The 22,472-nt window shown below is 45.7% G+C and overlaps 1 protein-coding gene across 2 annotated transcripts in view; it reads right to left on the reverse strand.

Annotated features, from left to right (window-relative positions):
- Positions 1-2,228: 2,228 nt before the first annotated feature.
- The window catches only part of LOC121167074 (structural maintenance of chromosomes protein 5), a 66,296-nt gene continuing 46,052 nt past the window's right edge, over positions 2,229-22,472 (reverse strand). The window contains exons 16-25 of one of the 2 annotated variants that reach the window (XM_040996454.1): positions 20,947-21,070; positions 19,989-20,111; positions 8,329-8,454; positions 6,365-6,409; positions 5,894-5,989; positions 5,355-5,459; positions 5,032-5,151; positions 2,996-3,175; positions 2,816-2,911; positions 2,229-2,467 (exon numbers count right to left, since the gene is read on the reverse strand). In XM_040996454.1, coding sequence (XP_040852388.1) covers positions 2,324-2,467; positions 2,816-2,911; positions 2,996-3,175; positions 5,032-5,151; positions 5,355-5,459; positions 5,894-5,989; positions 6,365-6,409; positions 8,329-8,454; positions 19,989-20,111; positions 20,947-21,070 — 1,159 coding nt within the window. In that variant the 3' untranslated portion in view covers positions 2,229-2,323. Of the gene's footprint in view, positions 2,468-2,815; positions 2,912-2,995; positions 3,176-5,031; positions 5,152-5,354; positions 5,460-5,881; positions 5,990-6,364; positions 6,410-8,328; positions 8,455-19,988; positions 20,112-20,946; positions 21,071-22,472 lie in introns of both variants that reach the window. The other variant, XM_040996455.1, reaches the window with a different exon arrangement.

The following is a 22,472-nucleotide window of genomic DNA, read 5'->3' on the forward strand; positions in this document are numbered from 1 at the left end:
TATTCTGTGCATATGACCACTTGTTAATAGACTGTTTGGGTCGTTCCTAATTCCCCTGTGTGTCATTGTAGCTTTTGCTGTTGTCTAATGCTGATCTGGATCTATCAACTTTAAGATACTTATCTAGTTCCTGCAGGTTACACTACGTGGATTCCTAGCTTTTTCAAGGGAAATGAGAGATTTCTCTGTGTTCCCACCCAGTTACTGTGTATCGTAAGGAATTGGCATTATATTGGGAGTTACAATCATTCGGAACTTATGGAGTGAAACCATGATAGCAGCAGATTCGTCTGAGGGAGATTTACAGCCGTTGGAAATCTTTAGGGTTGCTTGGTGTCCCCAAAACGCTATAGCTTCAGCATGAAGCCGTCTTGAGCAGCATACAGAGAACCAATTTCTCAGGGCTCCCTGGCCGGGCGGCCAGCAGGCGAAGCCTGGCGCCAACTGGCGCACTGGCCGCCCCGAAGCAGCCTTCCAAGTGGGCGTGAAGACTGCTGGTTGCATTCTGGGAGACGAACTTGGCCGAGCCTGGGGACCCTGGCCGCCATGTGGCCAGGGGTCACGTCCCCGAGCGTCAGCCCCGCCCCTCTTCCCGGCCCGGGCTTGGGTCTAGCCACGCCCCTAGCGCCACCGGCCCGGGGGTTGGGTCGCTGTACCTGTTACCACGCTAGGCCCGAAAAGGGCCACGCGTGGGGCGTCCAGCCTCCCCAAAGCAGCCTTCCGAGTGGGCGTGAAGACTGCTGGTTGCATTCCGGGAGACGAACTTGGCCGAGCCTGGGGACCCTGGCAGCAGCCATGTTGCCAGGGGGTCACGTCCCTGAGCGTCAGCCCCGCCCCTCTTCCCGGCCCGGGCTTGGGTCTAGCCACGCCCCTAGCGCCACCGGCCTGGGGGTCGGGTCGCTGTACCTGGGTTACCACGCTAGGCCCGAAAAGGGCCACGCGTGGGGGGTCCAGCCTCCCCGAAGCAGCCTTCCGAGTGGGCGTGAAGGCTGCTGGTTGCATTCCGGGAGACGAACTTGGCCGAGCCTGGGGACCCTGGCAGCAGCCATGTTGCCAGGGGTCACGTCCCTGAGCGTCAGCCCCGCCCCTCTTCCCGGCAATAAGAATAAATTTCAATGACTATTTAAAAATATACAAACCTGAACTGAATATAATTTTTCAATTTATTCAGGTGAGCAAGTCGAAAAAATACTTTGTTACATCTGGTACAGATCTGATCCACTGCTCAGAGAAAGGCATGACTGGAGCAACTCACGTCCTTAAGATTTCCTTTTTAAGAGAATACAATTTGTTTGGCACTTTTAATTAGTGTAACTCAAAACATGCATATTTTTCCTCCTCCAGCTCTCTCACGCTGGAAGGACTCTCTGACACACTGCACAGATTCGCACTGCAAGAAGGATCTAGAAACTCATGCTCAAACAGCATTTTGGTTCTGAGTCCACCAGTGCTGCGCCGTCCCCCGTCCGTACACAGCGCTGAGAAATCTCAAACATAAACTGCAGTAACCAGTCTATGAAATCTTATGAAAAATCTTTCTAAAAATTATAAAAATGCTTCTAGAAATTTAACTTGTAAAATACAATTGACTTTAAACTAAAAAACAAAATTCCCAACTTTACAAGGCTATTCTTCAAAGCCCTTGTCACCTGATTATACTCTGTCGACCCTTTGGCCATATTCTGCATCATTTAGTGGCCACCTTTGACCTTTCAAGGAAGTCTTGCTACTATTTCTGAACCCAGTGTTTTCTTTGCCTTTGAAAAACCAATACAATTGTAGCATTAAGTTTTGTAAAACTTGTCTTAAAGGCCTATACAATTCTTATCTCCTAGTGCAGAAAAAGTAATCTTTTTTTAGCAGGAAGAAATGACTAATTTGTCATAAATTATTACTATACATTAGACATGTCCATATCAATAATTCAAATGTAAACGTGACACTGGGAGGAAATGAGGAATCGAGACACAGACCACGGGGCGCTGAGCGGCCCACACCACTCCTCGCTGAGCCAGGCCACCGTGGCAAGTACACTTCTTACGACTGACACCCTTTGATCTGCAATATTAAATGTTTCAAAAATGGGAATCCAATGACACACAGAGCGTAAAGAACTCAAACTGAACCCAAACCGAAGACTTTTACCACCAGACAATGTTCCAGAAGCCATGGTGTCCAGCTCATCACCCTGTTTGCATCTAGAAGGAGGTTTCCAAAAATAACCCATATTTAACTTGTAACAAATCACCTAACTTTTATTCAGCTGATCCATACTTACAAACAGAATTTTACAGAAAATTCCAAAGTTCCCTCCCTTTGCCGCTTACTGAGCAGGCTGAGTGAACGTGATGCGCCGCCGCCGTCTTTGGAAAGCCTTCAAGTTCCACTTGCTCGGCTCCAGCATGTGCGGCCCGTTATAGACAAACAACACCGTCATCTTCTCCGAGTAAGGGAGATTCTGCAGGAGCTATATTGAAACAGACAAAATGTCACTTACGCTCTTCTAAGTGTACATCTATGCATTCAAACACATATATCCTTAACAGGTGCTCTGAAGCTCTCCAACACAACCTTGCCACGCTGTGAGCATCACCTGAAGCAGTACCGTGGGAATCCAGCCTACAGCACTGATGTACCTCCCAGGCCAAGGGGGCTCCTCGCGCCTACAACACAGCATGCGCCCTTCTCACGGGAACGCACTCCCCTCATCAGTACACGTGTTATTACGGTATTCTTAGTGCCTTTCCGGGAGGTGTCAGCTGATGGGTCAGCCCAGGGGAGACTGGAGTTACACTTTAGATCGCTTAGGGCCTACCTTTGGTGTAATGAAGAAGTACTGAGACGTGTTTTCTTTACAGGCAGTATTTACAACCATTTCAAATACTCTCCGTTCATTGATGGGGTCCATTCCCTAAACAAGGACAAAGACACTGAATGCAGTTAAGCTTACTACAGCATACAGTAAGACCTAAAAACAAAAGAACCATTGCTCTACCTGGTTAATTTCGTCAACTACTCTGAATGGACACCTGTTCAGTTCTTGAAGTGCCATCAGGTACAGCATAGTAGAAACACTTCTTTCACCTCCACTTTGATGGTGAGGAGTTAATTCATGCAGCTGAGTACTACTGCGAAACTTGACTCTAATACGAATTCCGTATTTGTCATAGTCTTCCTGTAAAACATTGAAAAAGTGATGAAAAATGACAGTTTCTTCAGCTACTTTAATCCTTGCTGAAGAGACTGAATAATCAATTCCAAGAGCAGATGCAGTGGGCTTGGCAGCTGCAGATGCAGTATCCCAACTGTTCAACTTCATGGCCCCGGGAAGGCAGAAGGCAGCCCAAGTCGGCAGCCGGTGGGGAACCTGCACAGGGTCCAAGCTCCCGGCTTCGTCCTGGCCCAATCCTGACCACTGCAGTCCCTGGGAATGAACCAGCAGACACAAGAACTCTCTCTGTTTCTCTGTAACTGCACCTTTCAAATGAAAATTCCTATTTCTTAGAATTTTTGCTTTTTCATAACACAGTTCTACAGGCAAAGGGATATCCCTTTCCACTCTCCTCAAATAAGTTTTTTTTTTTTAAGATTTATTTTTATTATTTTTTCATTGGAAAGGCGGATATACAGAGAGGAGAGACAGAGAGGAAGATCTTCTGTCCAATGATTCACTCCCCAAGTGAGCGCAATGGCCGATGCTATGCCGATCCGAAGCCAGGAGCCTCTTCCGGGTCTCCCACGCGGGTGCAGGGTCCCAAAGCCTTGGGCCGTCCTCTGCTGCTTTCCCGGGCCACAGGCAGGGAGCTGGAAGGGAAGCGGGGCTGCCGGGATTAGAACCGGCGCCCATATGGGATCCCGGGCGTGCAAGGCAAGGACCTTAACCACTTGCGCCACCACGCCGGGCCCAAAGTTTTTTTTTTTTTAATAGGAAAAAACAACTTAAAACTTAGCGGTACCAGCTCGTGTAAAGCAGTAAAATATTAGCCAAGCAGTTACGGTCCAAAAGCTGTAAAGATCCCATGGATCCACTCAGGCACAGCTAACACATTCAGAGTAGATCCCATGGATCCATTCAGGCACAGCTAACACATTCAGAGTAGATCCCATGGATCCACTCAGGCACAGCTAACACATTCAGAGTAGATCCCATGGATCCACTCAGGCACAGCTAACACATTCAGAGTAGATCCCATGGATCCACTCAGGCACAGCTAACACATTCAGAGCAGAATGTCTGGTTTGTAAGCCAGAGGTGAAAGCAACAAGCACACCTGGTACACCATGCTGCATGACACTGCAAAGCAGCTCTGGGTTCCACTGCTGAGGGCAGGTCTTCCCTGTGTCTTTGGTTGAATGCTAATCCCCTACACCATGGTGCCAGCAGCCCACTTCAGCACTGGTTCGGGCCTTGCTGCTTCCCTTCCAATGCAGCTCTCTGCTTATGGACTGGGAAAGCACCAAAGAATGGCCCAAGGCTTTGCCACGTTGCACCATGTGGGAGATGCAGAGGGTTACTGGCTCCTGGCCTCTGATCTGATCAGCTCAGGTCACTAGTTATGGCCATTTGGGGAGTGAACCATTGACTGGAGGATTATTCTGTCTCCCCGACTGTCCTTCTCTCTCTGTAAATTCTGCTTTTTGAATAGAATAAATAAATTTTAAAAAGCACATTGGTTTCCTAAGTGTATTTCAGTTATGTTAGCTAGCTTACAACTCTTCCTACTTCAACAATGGTTGTTTTACAGAGTAATGCCTTTGTCCAACACAGATGAGCAGCCACTACTCAAAACAGAAACATAAGGAGTTACTAGTAAGGTATTAGTCACTGATTTAAAACAGGAAAAGAAAAAAAAATGACCCTAATGGAATCCTACAGGCATTTCTTCCTTTGAGTAATTTTCTAGTAAGCAAAGTCTTCAGAAACAAACGCAAAATAACTAAATAATTTACAAATGCAAAATAACTAAATAATTTGCTTTTAGTACATAATTAAAATTGCCTACCCAGAATACATTTCAAGTATAATTTTACCTCATTTTCTGTATGGAGATCCACTTCACCAGCACATTGCATAGAACTAAAAAAATTGCTGAATTTTTCATTAATTTTTTCTACCAGCTCCTTTAAAGGATTAAGCCACCTTTCTTTTACCTAAAAATAAAAGTAACATAGACATAATTTAAGGGAAGTATTGTATTACACTCTGTTAAAAAAAAGACTTCATATAGACTACATTTTGTTTCCGTGTTAACCTGCTCAATGAGTGCACACCTTTACCCCAGGAGCATTCACTCTATCTTGCATTATTCTATATTCTCGTACATGACAGAGAGAGACAAAAGCTAAACAATTACCTGGGAGATGCTCTCCCTGTATTTATCCAGTTCAATTCTCTTTCCCTGTAGTTCCTCAGTTAACTGCTCGATTTCTTCTTCTCTTTTCATGTATTCTTCAACCACCTGGCAGGAAAAAAAACACTTGCTTTAACACAAATCCAACAAAGGACAAAATTATTTAAATTCTTACATAAATCCAAATATGACCTGAAGATGCCAATTGTGTTGCACTGTACGGATCCAATTAATATGTTCTTATTACACACTGCAAACGTCATTTCTATACTCTTGGAGGGGAGGAGGGAAAGCAGACATGGCAGGGTTTCAGGTCAGCCTAAGTTTTCTTTTTGTAAAGAAAAAGCACGGAACACTGTGTTCCTTAGCAGGAATCTATTTAAAATTCTAATCGATTCAGATTCTGGCATTTAAAGCACATTGTTCCTGCTGTCTAGCTTATTATTACCAAGCGCTCTAGTACAGAGTGGGAGGCGAGCACTAGGGGAACCGTGTGTGCAGGTGACGTCAGCTACGGGGCGGGAGGACACGAAGAGGCATACTGTAGGATTCAGGCCCGTGAAGCAGGACGCTCTTGATCTTTCTTCGGTCAACAACGCATCAATTTCATCCAAGGTGTTTGGAAGATCTTGGAAAGCCTACACCAAAAAGAAAAAAAGTTACTATAGATACTATAAGGAAAAGCAGTTCCATTCAAATAACTAAAATAAGTAACAATAACCTGCTGAATAAGTAGCTATCTGCCCAACTACATGCTAGCACTCAGGGAGACAGAGTCATTATAAGCAGGATCTTGTGCCTCCAAAAAGCTTAACTTTACTCAGAGAGAAGACCGAGTGGATACACTACACAGCACAGAAGGCAATGTGTTACTGGGGAGCATTAAGTCAGCAGGAGCTAACACATACTACAGAATCTGGGAAAGCAGAGCAGTCGAGGCTACAGGAGACTCAGGGCGGTCAAGCAAAGCGGAGGGGCGAGCAGAAGTTGGAGAAAGAACGAGTACTGCATACCATGGGGGGTGAGGAGCTGTGTCCATTTGGAATGGTAGGTACTTGCTGAATTGGTAGAATGGGTCCAGAGTATGTGGGGCATTGAAAGAGAGCAAGAAGTTAGAACTTGACACTGCACTTATGAAGAAGTAAAAAGCATCCTAAGAATCCAATGTGCTAGCAGAATGTCACCACAGTGCTACCTTCTGAGCCCACGCCACAGAGACCAGTCGGAACAGAGCCTGTCCTGAGGGAAGGGCAGCACACACCGTTTTGCATAGCACAAGCAGCAACGTCCACGGACTACAAGACACGAGTCCCTGGAAAAGGCTGACACAGGACATTAACCTCTCGGTGTTTGTCGCCTTGTGGTGTATGTGTCCGACACACAGTTACCCTCACGGAACTCTGCTAGATATCTTCCATCACACACAAAAGGAACCTTCATTCCACCTGCCCACTTCCCACTGGAAGCAAGATCCACCCCTCCGCACTACCCGTTCAGCTGAAACACTCAGAGGATTTCTCTCCCTCAGCCTGCTCGCTTCCAACACCTCAACAGATCTCGTTGGCTTTGTCAATGAAAGCAACCTGAAGTATGTCAACTTCTCTCCAGGCCTTCATGGTTGCCACGCCAACCAATGAAACAATAAATTGTTGGTGGGCCAAGGAAATAACGTAGTGCACGGTGTCCTTTGTCCCACCCCACTCCGCTCTCCACACAGAACACCTTTGTCTAAACTCAAGTGTTAGTAAGAGCACTCTCCTCCTCCCCCCCGTGGATTCTCTTCATCTCCAAGCGCCCCTCGAGGGTTTTGCTCTCTGTCTGCGCAGTTTTCATTCCCACTGAGACGGCCCTAACCTGAAACGCATCAGCAAACTCACTGCATGCCATTGCCTAACAGCCACACTGACTTCTCTCAACTTCTCACCCTGTCGCTCCTCTCCTTGGCATCTCGCAGCTCGGAAAATACCCTATTCGGCTTTCTGTGTTTTGGTCAGCCCCGTCCTCCTTACTAGAATGCAAATTTCAGCAGACGAGGAAATATGTCTGTCTCATTCAATATCTATTACACAGCAATAATCAATTTATTTAATGAAATATTATTTTCTAAAGTAGTAGAAATTATCAAGGATGAATCACCCTGTATTCAGAAAAAAATAGCTATGATACTAAACTTTATTTATTTTATGCTTAACACAATGCACTTCACAAAAGGTCTAGTGTTATCATGGGAATACATCCCACAGTTAGTTCTAGAGGCATCTACCGAGTCCCTGCTATGTCTCCCATCGCTCCAATCTTGGCTTCTTGGATTTAAGAATACGAAAATCATAATCTGCATTATTCTTTTTTCCAGTTGTTTTCATCTTTAGTAGAGACTTTATTATCTACTGAAATAGATATGTAAAATTAAAATAAAAAATAAAATACCAAATAGTTTCAAATTAACTTCTAATTATGTATCCCCTTTCTCCTGAGTAAGCACGGTGGCACATTCACCTCCCCACGTGACAGACGAAGCCCAAAGCCCAGGGTTCCTCACATCAGCTGGAATGCCGGCTGAAGGGCTTGACTCCGGCTTGACTGAGTGCTATGTCGGAATAGAAAATACACCGGAAAAAACCTTTCTTTCCTCCTTTCTTCAGAGGTGCTACAGCTGAATATCCAGCCCCGCTGAACCCCCAAGTTCCTGAAAACCATTTTCACCTTTCCTCTCACCCCAGATATCACTCAAATTTACCCAGGAATTTACAGCTTTGGGTGAAAAGCCCACTTTCCCCAAAGGAACTAATCTTAAGATATGTTTTTATAAAGTGAGTTCCGTGTTTTAAGACTTTTAGTATTAAGCAGTAAAAATAGTGGGCAAATGTAAATGAAACACATAAAATCTGTTAAGCAAAACTACTTCCCCCACAGAGTTGCCGTGTTTTAGCCGCGCTTGCCGGGCCCTGCTCAGAGCGTCCACATCCGCCATACTTACTGTCTGGTACTCGGGGGACACAGTCTGCTCGGCACCCAGGTTGCACACCTGCCGGGCTCTCTTCATCAGCTCCTTGCACTTCTGCAGTAACCTCTGTCTGCTCTCATCCAGCTCACCATAACGCTGCTGTAGTAAGAACAACAAATGTACACGTTCAATGTCACAGGTAAATCAGAGCTATGCTATTACATCACCAAATACATCACTGAGTTCTGGTTATAATAATCATCAACACCATGCTCACGGGAAACCAAATATCAAATCATAAATACTTTAAAAGCTGATTTGAACTTAAACCTTGGAATATTGTAGCACACAGTAACCCAACTCTTGATTCCCTGAGATCTCTGAAGGGAACCTTCCGAACGCTCCCTAAGCCATGTTCTGTTCTGCTCTAACAAAGCCTCAGATGTGGCAGCTCAGCGGTGTCCAACGGCTGCCCACGCAGCTCCCCTGCACTGACTCACCTAGCCACGCCTTCACCAATGAATGAGCACCTAGTAGTGCCTGCACCACCTTGGACTGAGATGGTGAGGAAGGAGATCACACAGGACCCATGGCAAGGCAGGAAGTCACAGTCACTGCCAGCTCCCAGCCAGCTGCAGGCTCTCACTCACTGCCAGCTCCCAGCCAGCTGCAGGCTCTCACTGCCGGCTCCCAGCCAGCTGCAGGCTCTCACTGCCGGCTCCCAGCCAGCTGCAGGCTTTCAGTGAGACTCTGCTATCACTGCTAGTGTTACTACTATTCCTCACAACACTGTACCATGATGTTAGTCCCATTTTATACTTTAAAAGACTAAAAAGCTAAACCATCTCTCTGCACATGCACGCAGTTAGAGGCTGTCACAGTTCTACCCAGGCCTGCTGACAGGCACGATGCACCTCGATGGCGTGAGTCTGAACACAGCCCACATGCAGCACAGGAGACTGGTCATGGAGCCACGAGAACTGTACAGAGCACTAGAGCAGCAGCAACAAAGGCATCCCAGGGATAAACAATGAAGAACATCAAGGCACAGGAGTCTCCAAGACTCGCTCAATTAGAGAACACATAACTGAAAAGGGTTTTCTCGCATGAACTCCTCAGTCCCCACAGCCTGAGACAGAGAGGAGAAAACGGTGTGGCCTGCCAGTTGGCAACACTGGACTGCCCTCGGAGGACCAGCACACTCAGGGACGCTCCACAGCAACTAGACACCCTCCTACCTCCTAGTTCGCTTCCTGTTCCTCTTACGCTTGCGAAAGCGAAGTATTAGAGCATTACAGGAAATATACTGTCAATGACTTTAATCTTTGAAGCTCTGGAGTTAACACAAAACCTCATTCAACAATTTCTTTCTACTTGGTGACATGATAAAATGTTCTTTAAATTCATGTATACCTCTTCATATAGCACCTGTTTGTATTTTTGGTTTTTTATTACAAAAATTTAGTTATTCTGGGCCCAGCGCAGCAGCCTAGCTGCTAAAGCACTCACCTCGCACGCGCCAAGATTCTGTATGGGCTCCAGTTCTAATCCTAGCAGCCTTACCTACTTCCCCATCCAGTTCCCTGTTTGTGGGAAAGTAGTCGAAGATGGCCCAAAGCCTTGGGACACGACAACTGTGTGGGAGACCCAGAAGAGGCTTCAGGCTCCTGGATTCAGTCTGCTGAAGCTCAGGCATTGCAGCTGCTTGGGGAGTGAATCAGTGGATGGAAGATCTTTCTCTCTGTCTCCACTCTATATCTGACTTTCCAATAAAATTTTTAAAAGATGTAATTATTTTTATTGCAAAGTCAAGTTTACAGAAAGAATCAGTGGCTATTATGGCTGGAGCTGAACCGGTCTGAAGCCAGGAGGCTGGAGCCTCTTTTGTGTCTCCCACATGGGTGCAGGGTGCCAAGGCTTTGGGCCGTCCTCTTTCGCTTTTCCAGGCCACAAGCAAGGAGGGAGCTGAACGGGAAGTGTAGCAGCTCAGACACAAACTGGTGTCCTTATGGGATCCCTACACTGGAAAGGGGAGGATTAACCAATTGAGCCACTGAACCAGGCCTTTTTTTTTAAACGATAGTTCTCGTTGAACCTTCGTTTTGGCTGGCAGCGGCAGAAACAAGGTGTACTCAACTAGAGTACCATCAAGTGAAGCTGGTGAGAAGGTTTGTATTTCTCCTTGGAATCTAGCCTTCTGCAGTTAATCAGCAACACAGTCCATCTGTTGAAGACATCACAGGGAACAAGGCAAGATTTACAGCCTTCCCAACACCCCAAATCAGCAGCTCAAAAAAGATTACTTTGTAGGCATAAGTCATGGAAGAAATTAGTAAGTAAAATTTTCACTCTGAAATGCTTTTTGAGGAAGTTCAGTTGTCACAAAAACCACACAGGAAGATACACAGAAATACCTTTGACGTGGAGCAAGGAAAAGCTGTTCTAAAAAGGCCCTCTTCTGGTAGAAGTGAGAATTACTTGTAGAATTTTAAAAATGAAACATTAAATATTTTTAACAGTACATTTAAGAGTCCAACTAAATGAAAATCACTTTCTATTAAGAATAGAATTAACTTTATGGTACATAAACTTCTAATAGTCAAACATTAACTCTTAAGTCTGAAAACACATTACTTTAAATTTTAATGCCCAATATATGAAATTCAGAATACCACACAAGATGAAAACTTCTAATTCAGTCAATTTTAAACTGCAAATAGCAATTTGACCATGTGTAATCCGAAAATCCTAAACTTCTGGGTGTTAATACCTGATTTGATGAGACAGGCCACAGTCAAACCAGGCATACTAACACATTACATAAAACTGCCAGCGAGATGTGTATAGGGTACCGTGAAAACACCAATTTTATATTGAAATTTCAGGCTCATCAGGCAATAATTTCATTACAATATGCGAATACCCATTAAACCAAAAAAACATAATCACTTCTAAGGTTAAACATTTCAAATAAACGATATCTAACCTTAGTTGTCACTTCTGAAAGTCAGTGTTCTATAAACTGAATTTTGGTGGGATAGGAAGAAGTAAAATCTTAAGAGTAGAAAGTGGGACAGTAGAAGTAAAGAAGAAGAACAGAGGCTACATGAAGAACACACGAGTTGGAGCCAGAGATTCATTGTAATGCTGTGCAGGATTTTCACTAGCTTAGTCACCTCCTCATGCCTCCCAGATTGCACCTTAGCGGGAGCGTCAGTCAGGAGCAGGGTTGGGAATTGCACTCAAGCACGCAGATGGACATGGGCACCAAGGGCAGAATCCATTTAACTGGATGTACTCAGATGGACATGGGCACCAAGGGGCAGAATAATCTTACTAGGATGCACTCAGATGGACATGGGCATGAAGGGGCTGGATCCATTTAACTCAAACACTCAGATGGACATGGGCACCAAGCGGCTAAATCCTCTTACTGGGATGCATTCAGAAGGCTATGGGCACCAAGGGCAAAATCCATTAAACGGGATGTACTCAGATGGACATGGGCAATAAGGGGCCAAATTCGTTTTATTGGAAGTACACAGATGGACATGGGCAGCAAGGGGCCGAATCCATTTAACTGGATGTACTCAGATAGACATGGACACCCAGCACTGAATCCATTTAACAGAATGTATTCAGATGGATATGTGCACCAAGGGGTGGAACCCATTTAACCAAAGCACTCACATGGACATGGACATCAAGGGGTTGAATCCATTTAACTGCATGTACTCAGATGGACATGGGAACGGAGAACAGAATCCTTTTAACTGGATGTATTGAGATGGACATGGGCACCAAGGGGCATAACCCATTTGCCTGGAAGTACTCAGATGCACATGGGCACCAAGGGGCAGAATCCATTTAACTGGATGTACTCAGATTGACATGGGCACCCAGCACTGAATCCAATTAACAGAATGTATTCAGATGGATATGTGCACCAAGGGGTGGAACCCATTTAACTCAACAACTCACCTGACATGTGCACCAAGCAGCTGAATCCATTAAACTGGATGTCCTCAGAGGGACTTGGGCACCAAGGGAAGAATCCATTTAACTGGATGTACTCAGATGGACATGGGAACCAAGGGGCATAATCCATTTACCTGGAAGTACTCAGATGCACATGGGCACCAAGGGCTGAATACACTTACAGGGATATACTCAGATGGACATGGGCACCATGGCGAGAATAATCTAATTGGGATGCACTCAGATGGACATGGGCACCAAGGGGCAGAATCCTCTATAGGGATGTACTCAGATGCACATGGGCACCAAGGGCAGAATGCATTTAACTGGGATGTACTCAGATGGCCATGGGAACCAAGGGGCAGAATTCATTAAACTATATGTATTCAGATGGACATGGGCACCAAGGGAAGAATACATATAAATGGATGTACTCAAATGGACATGGGCACCAAGGGGCAGAATCCATATAACTCAAACACTCAGATGGACATGGGCACAGAGCACAGAATCCTTTTAACTGGATGTACGCACTTGGATATGGGTACCAAGGTGCATAACCCATTTTACTGGAAGTACCCAGATGGACATGGGAACCAAGGGGTAGAATCCATTTAAGTGGATGTACTCAGATGCACATGGACACAAAGGGCTGAATACACTTACTGGGATGTACTCAGATGGACATGGGCACCAAGAGAAAGAATACTCTAACTGGAATGTACTAGATGGATATGGCCACCAAGGGGCAGAATTGATTTAACTGGAAGTACGCAGATTGACATGGACAACAAGGGGCAGAATCCATTTAACTGGATGTACTCCGATGGACATGGGAACCAAGGAGCAAATCCATTTAATTCAGCTCTCAGATTGAAATGGACACCTAGGGGCAGAATCCATTAAACTGGATGTACTCAGATGGACATGGGCACCAAGAAGCAAAATTATGTTACAGGGATGTACCAGATGGAAATGTGCACCAAGGGCAGTATCGTATTACTGTGATGTACCCTAAATACATGGGCAAATAGGGGCTGAATCATCTTACTCGGATGTACTCAGATGGATATGGGCACCAAAGGGCAGAATCCATTTACTAGATGTCCTCAGATGAACATGGGCACCAAGGGGCTGAATCATCTTAATGGGATGTACTCAGATGGGCATGGTCACCAAAGGGCTGAATCCTCTTACAGGGATGTTCCAGATGGACATGGGAAGCAAGGACAGAATCGTGTGACTGAGATGTACTCAGATGGACATGGGCACCAAGGGCAGAATTGATTTAACTGGATGTACTCTCATGGACAAGGGCACCAAGGGGCAGAATCCATTTAACTGGATATACTCAGATGGACATGGGCACCAAGGGGCAGAATCCATTTAACACTACGTAATCAGATGGACATGGGCACCCAGGGGCAGAATCCATTTAACACTATGTAATCAGATGGACATGGGCACCAAGGGGCAGAATCCATTTAACACTATGTAATCAGATGGACATCGGGAGCAAGGGCAGAATCCTCTCACTGGGATGTACTCAGATGGACATGGCAGCAAGGGCAGAATTGTAAATTTAACTGGATGTACTCAGAAAAACATGGGCACCAAGGGTCAGAATCCATTTAACTGGATGTATTCAGATGGACATGGGCACCAAGGGGCAGAATCCATTCAAGTGGATGTACTCAGATGGACATGGGCACTAAAGGAAGAATCCTCTTACTGGGATGTGCTCAGATGGACATGGGCACCAAGGGGCTGAATCATCTTAATGGGATGTATCAGATGAAAATGTGCACCAAGGGCAGTATCGTCTTACTGGGATGTACCCAGAAGGACATGTGAAAACAGGGGCTGAATCATCTTACTGGGATGTACTCAGATGGATATGGGCACCTAAGGGCAGAATCCATTTAACTGGATGTACTCAAATGGATATGGGCACCAAGGGTCAGAATCCATATAACTGGATGTACACAGATGGACATGGGCACCAAGGGGTTGAATCCTGCTACTGGGATATAATCACCTGGACATGGGCACCAAGGGGCTGAACTCATTTAACTGGATGTACTCAGATGTACATGGGAACCAAGGGGCTGAATCCTGTTACTGGGATGTGCTCAGCTGGACATGGACACCAAGGGCAAAATACATTTAACTGGATGTACTCAGATGGACATAGCCACCAAGAGGCTGAACTCATTTAACTGGAAAAACTCAGGTGGACTTGGGCACCAAGGGGCAGAATCCATTTTACTGGGATATACTCAGATGGGCATGGGCACCAAGGGGTCGAATTCATTTAACTGGATGTACTGAAATGCACATGGGCACCAAGGGGCAGAATCCATTTAACTGCGTGTCCTCAGATGAACGAGGGTTCCAAGGGCAGAATTCTCTTACTGGGATGTACTCAGATGGGCATGGTCACCAAAGGGCTAAATCCTCTTACTCAGATGTACTCAGATGGACATGGGCAACAAGGGCAGAATCGTCTTAGGGCTGTACCCAGATGGACATGGCCACCAAGGGGCACAATCCTCTACTGGGATGTACACAGATGCACCTGGGCACCTAGGGCAGAATCCTGTTACTGGGATGTACTCAGATGTACATGGGCACCAAGGGGCTGAATCCATTTAACAGGATGTGCTCAGATGGAGAAGGGCACCAAGTGCAGAATACTCTAACTGGGATGTACTCAGATGGACAGGGTCAACAAGGGGCAGAATAATCTAACAGGGATGAACTCAGATGGAATGGGAACCAAAGGGCAGGATTCATTAAAGTATATGTACTCTGATGAACATGGGGACCAAGGGCAGAACCATTTAACTGGATGTATTCAGATGGACATGGGCACCAAGTGGCTGAATCCTCTCATTAAGATGTACTCAGATGCACATGGGCACCTAGGGCAGAATCCATTTAACTGGATGTACTCAAGTGGACATGGGCACCAAGGGCAAAATCCTTTTAGCACATTGTATTCAGATAAACATGGGCACCAAGGGGCAAAATCATCTTACTGGGATGTACTCAGATGGACATGGGCAGAAAGGGGAAGAATCCATTTAACAGGATATTCTCAGATGGACACAGGCACCAAGGGGGCAGAATCCATTTAATTGGATGTACTCAGATGGACATGGGGACCCAGGGCCTGAATCCATATAACTGGATGTACTCAGATTGACATGGGCACCAAGGGGCCGAATTCATTTTACTGGGATGTACCCAGATGGGCATGCGCACCAAGGGCAGAACCCATTTAACAGGATATTCTCAGATGGACGTGGGCACGAAGGGGCAGAATTCTTTTAACTATATGTACTCTGATGGACATGGGCACTAAAGGGGAGAATCCTAATATTCGGAAGTACTCAGAAGGACATGTGCACCAGGGCGCAAAATCCATTTAATTCAAGCTCTAATATTGACATGGGCACCAAGGGCAGAATCCATTTAACTGGATGTCTACAGATAAACAGGGGCACCAATGGAAGAATCGTCTTACTGGGATGTACACAGATGGACATGGGCACCAAGGGCAGAATCCATTTAACTGGATGTACTCAGAAGGACATGGGCTGTAAGTGGTCGAATTCATTAAAGTATATGTACTCAGATGTACATGGGCACCAAAGGGCTGAATCCATTTAACTGGATGTACTCAGATGGACATGTGCACCAAGGGGCTGAATCCATATAACTGGATGTACTCAGATGGACATGGGCACCAAGGGCAGAATCCATTTAACTGGATGTACTCAAGTGGACATGGGCACCAAGGGGCAGAAATCATTTAACTGGATGTACGGAAATGGACAGGGGCACCAAGAAGCAAAATCCATTTAATGGATGTCCTCAGATGAACATGGGCACCAAGGGGCTGAATCATCTTAATGGGATGTACTCAGATGGGCATGGTCACCAAAGGGCTGAATCCTCTTACAGGGATGTTCTAGATGGACATGAGAACCAAGGGCAGAATCCTCTCACTGGGATGTACTCAGATGGACATGGGCATCAAGGTCAGAAGCGTGTTACTGGGATGTACCTAGATGGACATGGGCACCAAGGGGCAGAATCCATTTACTGGATGTCATCAGAGGAACATGGGCACCAAGGGGCAGAATTCATTTAACTATATGTACTCAGATGGACATGGGCACCAAGGGGGGGGAATGCTAATATTCAGATATACTCAGAAGGACATGGGCACCAAGCAGCAAAATCCATTTAATTCAAGCTCTCAGATTAACATGGGCATCAAGGGCAGAATCCATTTAACTGGATGTCCACAGATGGACACGGGCATCAAGGGAAGAATCATCTTACTGGGATGTACACAGATGGATATGGGTACCAAGGAACACAATCCTCTTACTGGGATGTACTCAGATGGACATGCGCACCAAGGGGCAGAATCAACTTACTAGAATGCACTCAGATGAACATGGCAGCAAGGGACTGCATCCATTTTACTGGATCTTCTCAGGTGAACATGGGCACCAAGGGCAGAATCCATTTAACTGGGATGAACTCAGATGGACATGGGCACCAAAGAAAGAATCTTCTTACTGGGATGTACTCAGATGGTCATGGGCACCAGGGGCAAAATTCTCTTACAGGGAAGTACCAGAGGGACATGGGCACCTAGAGGCAGAATCATCTTTCTGGGATGTACTCAGATGGATATGGGCACCAAAGGACAGAATCCATTTAACTGGATGTACTCAGATGGACATGGGCACCAAGGGGCAGAATCGTATTACTGGGATGTACTGAGATGGACAGGGGCACCAAGGGGCAGAATCCATTTACTGGATGTACTCAGATGGAAATGGGCACCAAAGGGCAGAATCCATTTAACTGGATGTACTCAGATGGACATGGGCACCAAGGGCAGAATTCATTTTACTGGGTGTCCTCAGTTGGACATGGGCACCAAGGGCAGAATTCTCTTACTGGGATGTACTCAGATGGGCATGGTCACCAAAGGGTTGAATCCCCTTACTGGGATGTACTCAGATCGACATGGGCAACAAGGGCAGAATCCTCCTACTGGGATGTACCCAGATGGACATGGGCACCGAGGGTCTGAACAGATTTAACTGGATGCATTAGATGGAGATGGGCACCAAGGAGCAGAATTGATTTAACTGGATGTACTCAGATGGACATGGGCACCAAGGGGCAGAATTCATTTATCTGGGATGTACTCAGATGGACATGGGCACCAAGAGCAGAATCCATTTAACTGGATGTACTCAGATGGACATGGGCACCAAGTGCAGAATCCATTTAATTGGAATGTACTCACATGGACATGGGCACCAAGGGCAGAATCCATTTAACTGGATGTACTCAGATGGTCATGGACACCAGGGGCAAAATTCTCTTACAGGGATGTACCAGATGGAAATGGGCACCAAGGGCAGAATCCTCTTACTGGGATGTACCCAGATGGACATGGGCACCTAGGGGCTGTGTCATCATATTGGGATGTACTCAGATGGACATAAGTATCAAGGGCAGAATCCATTTAACTGCATGTACTCTGATGGACATGGGCACCAAGGGCACTATTCTCTTACTGGGTTATACTTAAATGGACAGAGGCACCTAGGGCACAATCCTGTTACTGGGATGTACTCAGATTGACATGGGCACCAAGGGGCAGAATTCTCTTACTGTGATGTACTCAAATGGACATGGGCACCAAGGGGCAGAATCCATTTAAATGGATGTCCTCAGATGGACATGGGCACCAAGGGCAGAATCCTCTTACTGGGATGTACTCAGATGGACATGGGCACCAAGGGGCAGAATCCTCTTACTGAGATGTACTCAGATGGACATGGGCACCAAGGGCAGAATTCATTTAACTGGATGTACTCAGATGAACATGGGCACCAAGGGCTGATACTATTCAATGTGAGGCATTTTACTGCTCTGCCACCTGGTATGTTTATGCTGGGGTATATAATAAGGATTTTATTTTTTATTCTAAAAGTTATCCATGATATAAGAATATTACCTGAGGTATGATGCATAGAATATTGTTATGTCCCTACCAGGTCTGTAAGAGGTACTATCTACTGGGTCCCTATTGTAAATATTATTCAAATTCTCCTGTATTTCCTTCTCCCAAAGCACCTAACCTGAAGCAATCTTCTTTTATTTATCCATAATATGTATACACGGCAAGTCAGCAAACAATCTATTTTACCTTGCTTGTTCCCCTTGTTGCACATTTTAAGAGTTCTGCTTTAGTTAACACTGTCAGGCACAGTACAACACAGTACACATTTTATTGTCTCCATTAACTCCCATTTGGCTCTACTTCTCAAGAATTAGCTTTGTTCCACAAAGAAGGTTCAATTGATCTGCCAATTTGCAATGCCGGACCACTCCAGCACTCTCCCAATTCTCTGGAGTCCATAGGCTGCCTGCTAGCGTCCAGCACTCAGATTGGTGTGCTGAGCGTTCTATACTTAACCAAGGCCTCCTCCCACTGCAGATGAGAACATCCGGGCATCCTGATCTCGGGTTCTCTAACCTCCTCCTTGGTGATATCACCATAGCCTTGCTGCTACTACTGGGGCTGCTATAACTCACCCACTTCTATTTTACAGTTTCCAGCTGCCACACAAAAAGGAATTCAGTTGACTTTTATTCTAAAACTCATGAAATTGAGTGATAGCAGAGCCTTTGTCATTCACAGTCCCTTGGATCACATCTGAGTTTATGCTAAGACTATGAATCAAAATATCAGTGGGCAATGGTGACAAAGATAAACGCTATGATTAAAGTGCTGGGTCACTGAAACTGTTATCAGTCTAATTTCATGAAATCTGGGAAAGAACTGGAACCAGACCTTAACCACATGGACAATGATCCCATCAAGCAGCCTGCATGATAGGGCCGCAACAGAATCCCTGTGCAACACAACTTGGTTGAGCGTCCTTGTTGGCCACACAGACGGGACAGGAGGGCTACACTTTGCTCCACGGGGAAGGGGCAGACTCTGCGCTTCCTCCTTCCAGGCTTCTCTGCATCTGAACAGTTCTGATTTGTACCCTTTATAACAAAGCTACAGTCCTTCACCCAGGGTGTTTCTGAGAATGTCATGGGCCTCTGGATCCACAGCCAGCTGGTCGGAAGTGCAAGAAGAGTCTGTGGCCCTGTGGACCTGCAGCTCCTCCCTCATTAGAGCAGTCTAAGATCTTAACTAGTCAAGTTCACCACTTAACTTCCAATGGTCAACATCGTAGCAATACTGTAAGAAAATGATAAGGAGGCCTTAAAAGTTACTTGTTGGTACATGCTGTCCGTTAGTTTATGGATGTCAATAACGCTAACTGTATTTTTATTTTATGGAAATAATTTGAGAAATCCAAAGGATCTCATTACCAGTTCGTTCCTGGGTTCTAAATTAATCTGGTCTATCATACTTTCTTCCCGCTACACGCTATCTGATATTTATCAATTCACAGATATTAACAGATTCAATTGTCAAGGTTACCGAGCTGCTCTAATGTGACCTCAAGTTTACGTTCTCAGCAGCTGTATGCATTAAGCTTGTAAATTCAACTGCATACAACAACAAACTGTATTGCAAGTGGGGATATATATGAAGTGTTTTCAAACTGACCGGAAGCTTGAATCTCCACCAGAAATAAAAGCACACATCTTACCTCAGTGACGCGTAGTTGTGATGACACAGCCATATAATCCGATTCTAATTTATTCTTCTCAGAGATCATTGTAGTATTTTGAAGAATTAAACCAACTTTTTGTATGTGCAACGAAGTACAAATCTAAGGGGGGGGGGACATCCTTAATAGTTTTGTGTTTAAGAGTTATGAGAAACTTCTACAATAAGTTAAATTATAAATCATGTAATCCACAAAAATGACATTTCCTCTCGTGAATGAAATTCTCTTATATAGCATTAAAGTAGAAGTCAGCAGCCATTGCCAGCTCCGGCCAGGGGCCAGCCCTCGAGTCAGCAGCTGTACAGCCAGGGGCCCAACCGGCAGCTTAATCTGCAGTGCCACAAAGGCAACTCTGACAGAATCTTCCTGCTTTTTAAAAGTTATCTGGAATAAAATAATCTAATCAACGCTTTTAATCTAATGAGAAAATTTCAGTAACTGAGCAAACTAAAACTGATGACAAAAATTTCTCACCTATATAACTAAAACACCAAATTTCTTCATCACAATCTTCCCTCCAATAAGGAATAAAACATCTCTCAGGGACTACCACTGTGGCAGAGTAGGGTAAGCGACTGCCCGTGATGCCAGCACCCCATGTGGGCAGCAGCTGGTGTCCCAGCTTTGTTCTAACTCTCCTGGGAAAGCAGCTGAGGATGGCCCTCCCACATACGTGGTAGAGCTGGGAGAAGTTCTGGGCTCCTGGCTCAGGCACGGCCAGCCCACAGGCCACAGTCATGCAGCCATTTAGGGAGTCAATCTGCCGACAGAGTGCCTCCCACCCTGTCTCCGCCATTCTCTCTCTCTTGCTACTTTTAAAATAAATAACTAAAGTTAACTTTTGAAAAAAAAAAAAAAAAGACCAACAAAAAAATAGATTTGACTATCTGAATTACTTGCAATAAAAAATTGCTAAAATCAAGAAAATGTCCCTTACCTTCATTAGGTTTGTTAATTCAGTAACAAGTTTTGCCTTTTGAATATTTATTTCTTTGATTTTGGTGGCCGTTTTTTGTTCTTCCTCTTTCAGGTTGCAGGTGTCCTGTTCCATCAGCTTTAAGCTGCACAACAGACACAACATTGAAGGGTTCAGAGTCAGACATGGTTACAGACGCTCAGGGCCCGCAGCTCTGGGCAGGGTTAGACAGTGTTCCAGCCTGCTCCAACGGCAGTGCCACTGTCAGACACGGACAGCAGTCTCCTATGCTTCGGTTTCCTCATCTGTGGACTGCAGAAAGTAAGAGTACCTCCCTGGGCCTGAAGTGCTAGTCCAGCAGCTAACGTCCACACCTTGCAAGTGCCGAGATCCCGAATGGGCACTGGTTTGTGTCCTGGCGGCCCCACTTCCCATCCAGCCCCTGCCTGTGGCCTGAGAAAGCAGTCGAGGACAGCCCAAAGCCTTGGGACCCTGCACCCACGTGGGAGACCTGGAAGAATCTCCTGGCTCCTGACTGGCTCAGCTCCAGCCGTTGCAGTCACTTGGGGAGTGAACCAACAGACGGAAGATCTTTCTCTCAGTATCTCGTCCTCTCTGTATATCTGACTTTCCAATAACAATTTTAAAAAATAAATAAATCTTAGAAAAAAAAGTAAGAGTACTTCCCTATGGGGCTGTGAAGACTACAACATACTCAGTACAACGGCTAGCCCATAACTAACCAATGTAAGCCTTCTCTGTTGTTACTATGAAACACAGCCCTGATCAACTAGGTAAAAAATGAAAATAAAGCACAACACAATAATTTAAAAATATTAGGTTCCTTTTGCAAAACATTAATTTACACAGAAGCAGAAGGGACTCGGGGAGGGAAGGGATAGAGAGTGATGGAATGATTGAGGACAAAGTCGTCCCCAAGTTTACTGGCCAAACACCTGCAAAGGCCAAGAACAAAGCCGACCGAGTGTTAACCAGGAGCTGAGACCTGGTGAGCCGACCGAGTGTTAACCAGGAGCTGAGACCTGGTGAGCCGACCGAGTGTTAACCAGGAGCTGAGACCTGGTGAGCCGACCGAGTGTTAACCAGGAGCTGAGACCTGGTGAGCCGACCGAGTGTTAACCAGGAGCTGAGACCTGGTGAGCAGCCAGCTACCCTCCGCCTTCCCGAGTCTGCATCAGCAGAAGGCTGGGCTCCACGCTGACCAAGGCGCTCAGACGTGAGGTGGGGCAGCGCCCGGGCTAGCACGGGAAGCTGGTGTGCAGGGCGGAGGATGGAAGCAGTGATAAACGCGAATGACAATGCAGGAAACACGCGAGGACTGAGCGAGGCGAGAGCTGGAATGCACCGAACAAGACAGAATCTGAATAATCATAAAAGCTAGTCTAAAAAAACCCCTTGAACTAGTCTTGAGAGTAGTGCTAGGAAGTCCTGCCAGAGACCAAAGTGAACAGAGGCAGGAAAAGTGCAGTGTGTGAGAGCAGGTGCTTTAAACAGCTTTCCTGCAAAAAGTACAGTGCTTCTCCAGA

This window comes from Ochotona curzoniae, unplaced genomic scaffold, assembly GCF_017591425.1.
Source record: "Ochotona curzoniae isolate NIBS_2020 unplaced genomic scaffold, NIBS_Ocur_1.0 patch305, whole genome shotgun sequence".
NCBI classification, from domain to species: Eukaryota; Metazoa; Chordata; class Mammalia; order Lagomorpha; family Ochotonidae; genus Ochotona; species Ochotona curzoniae.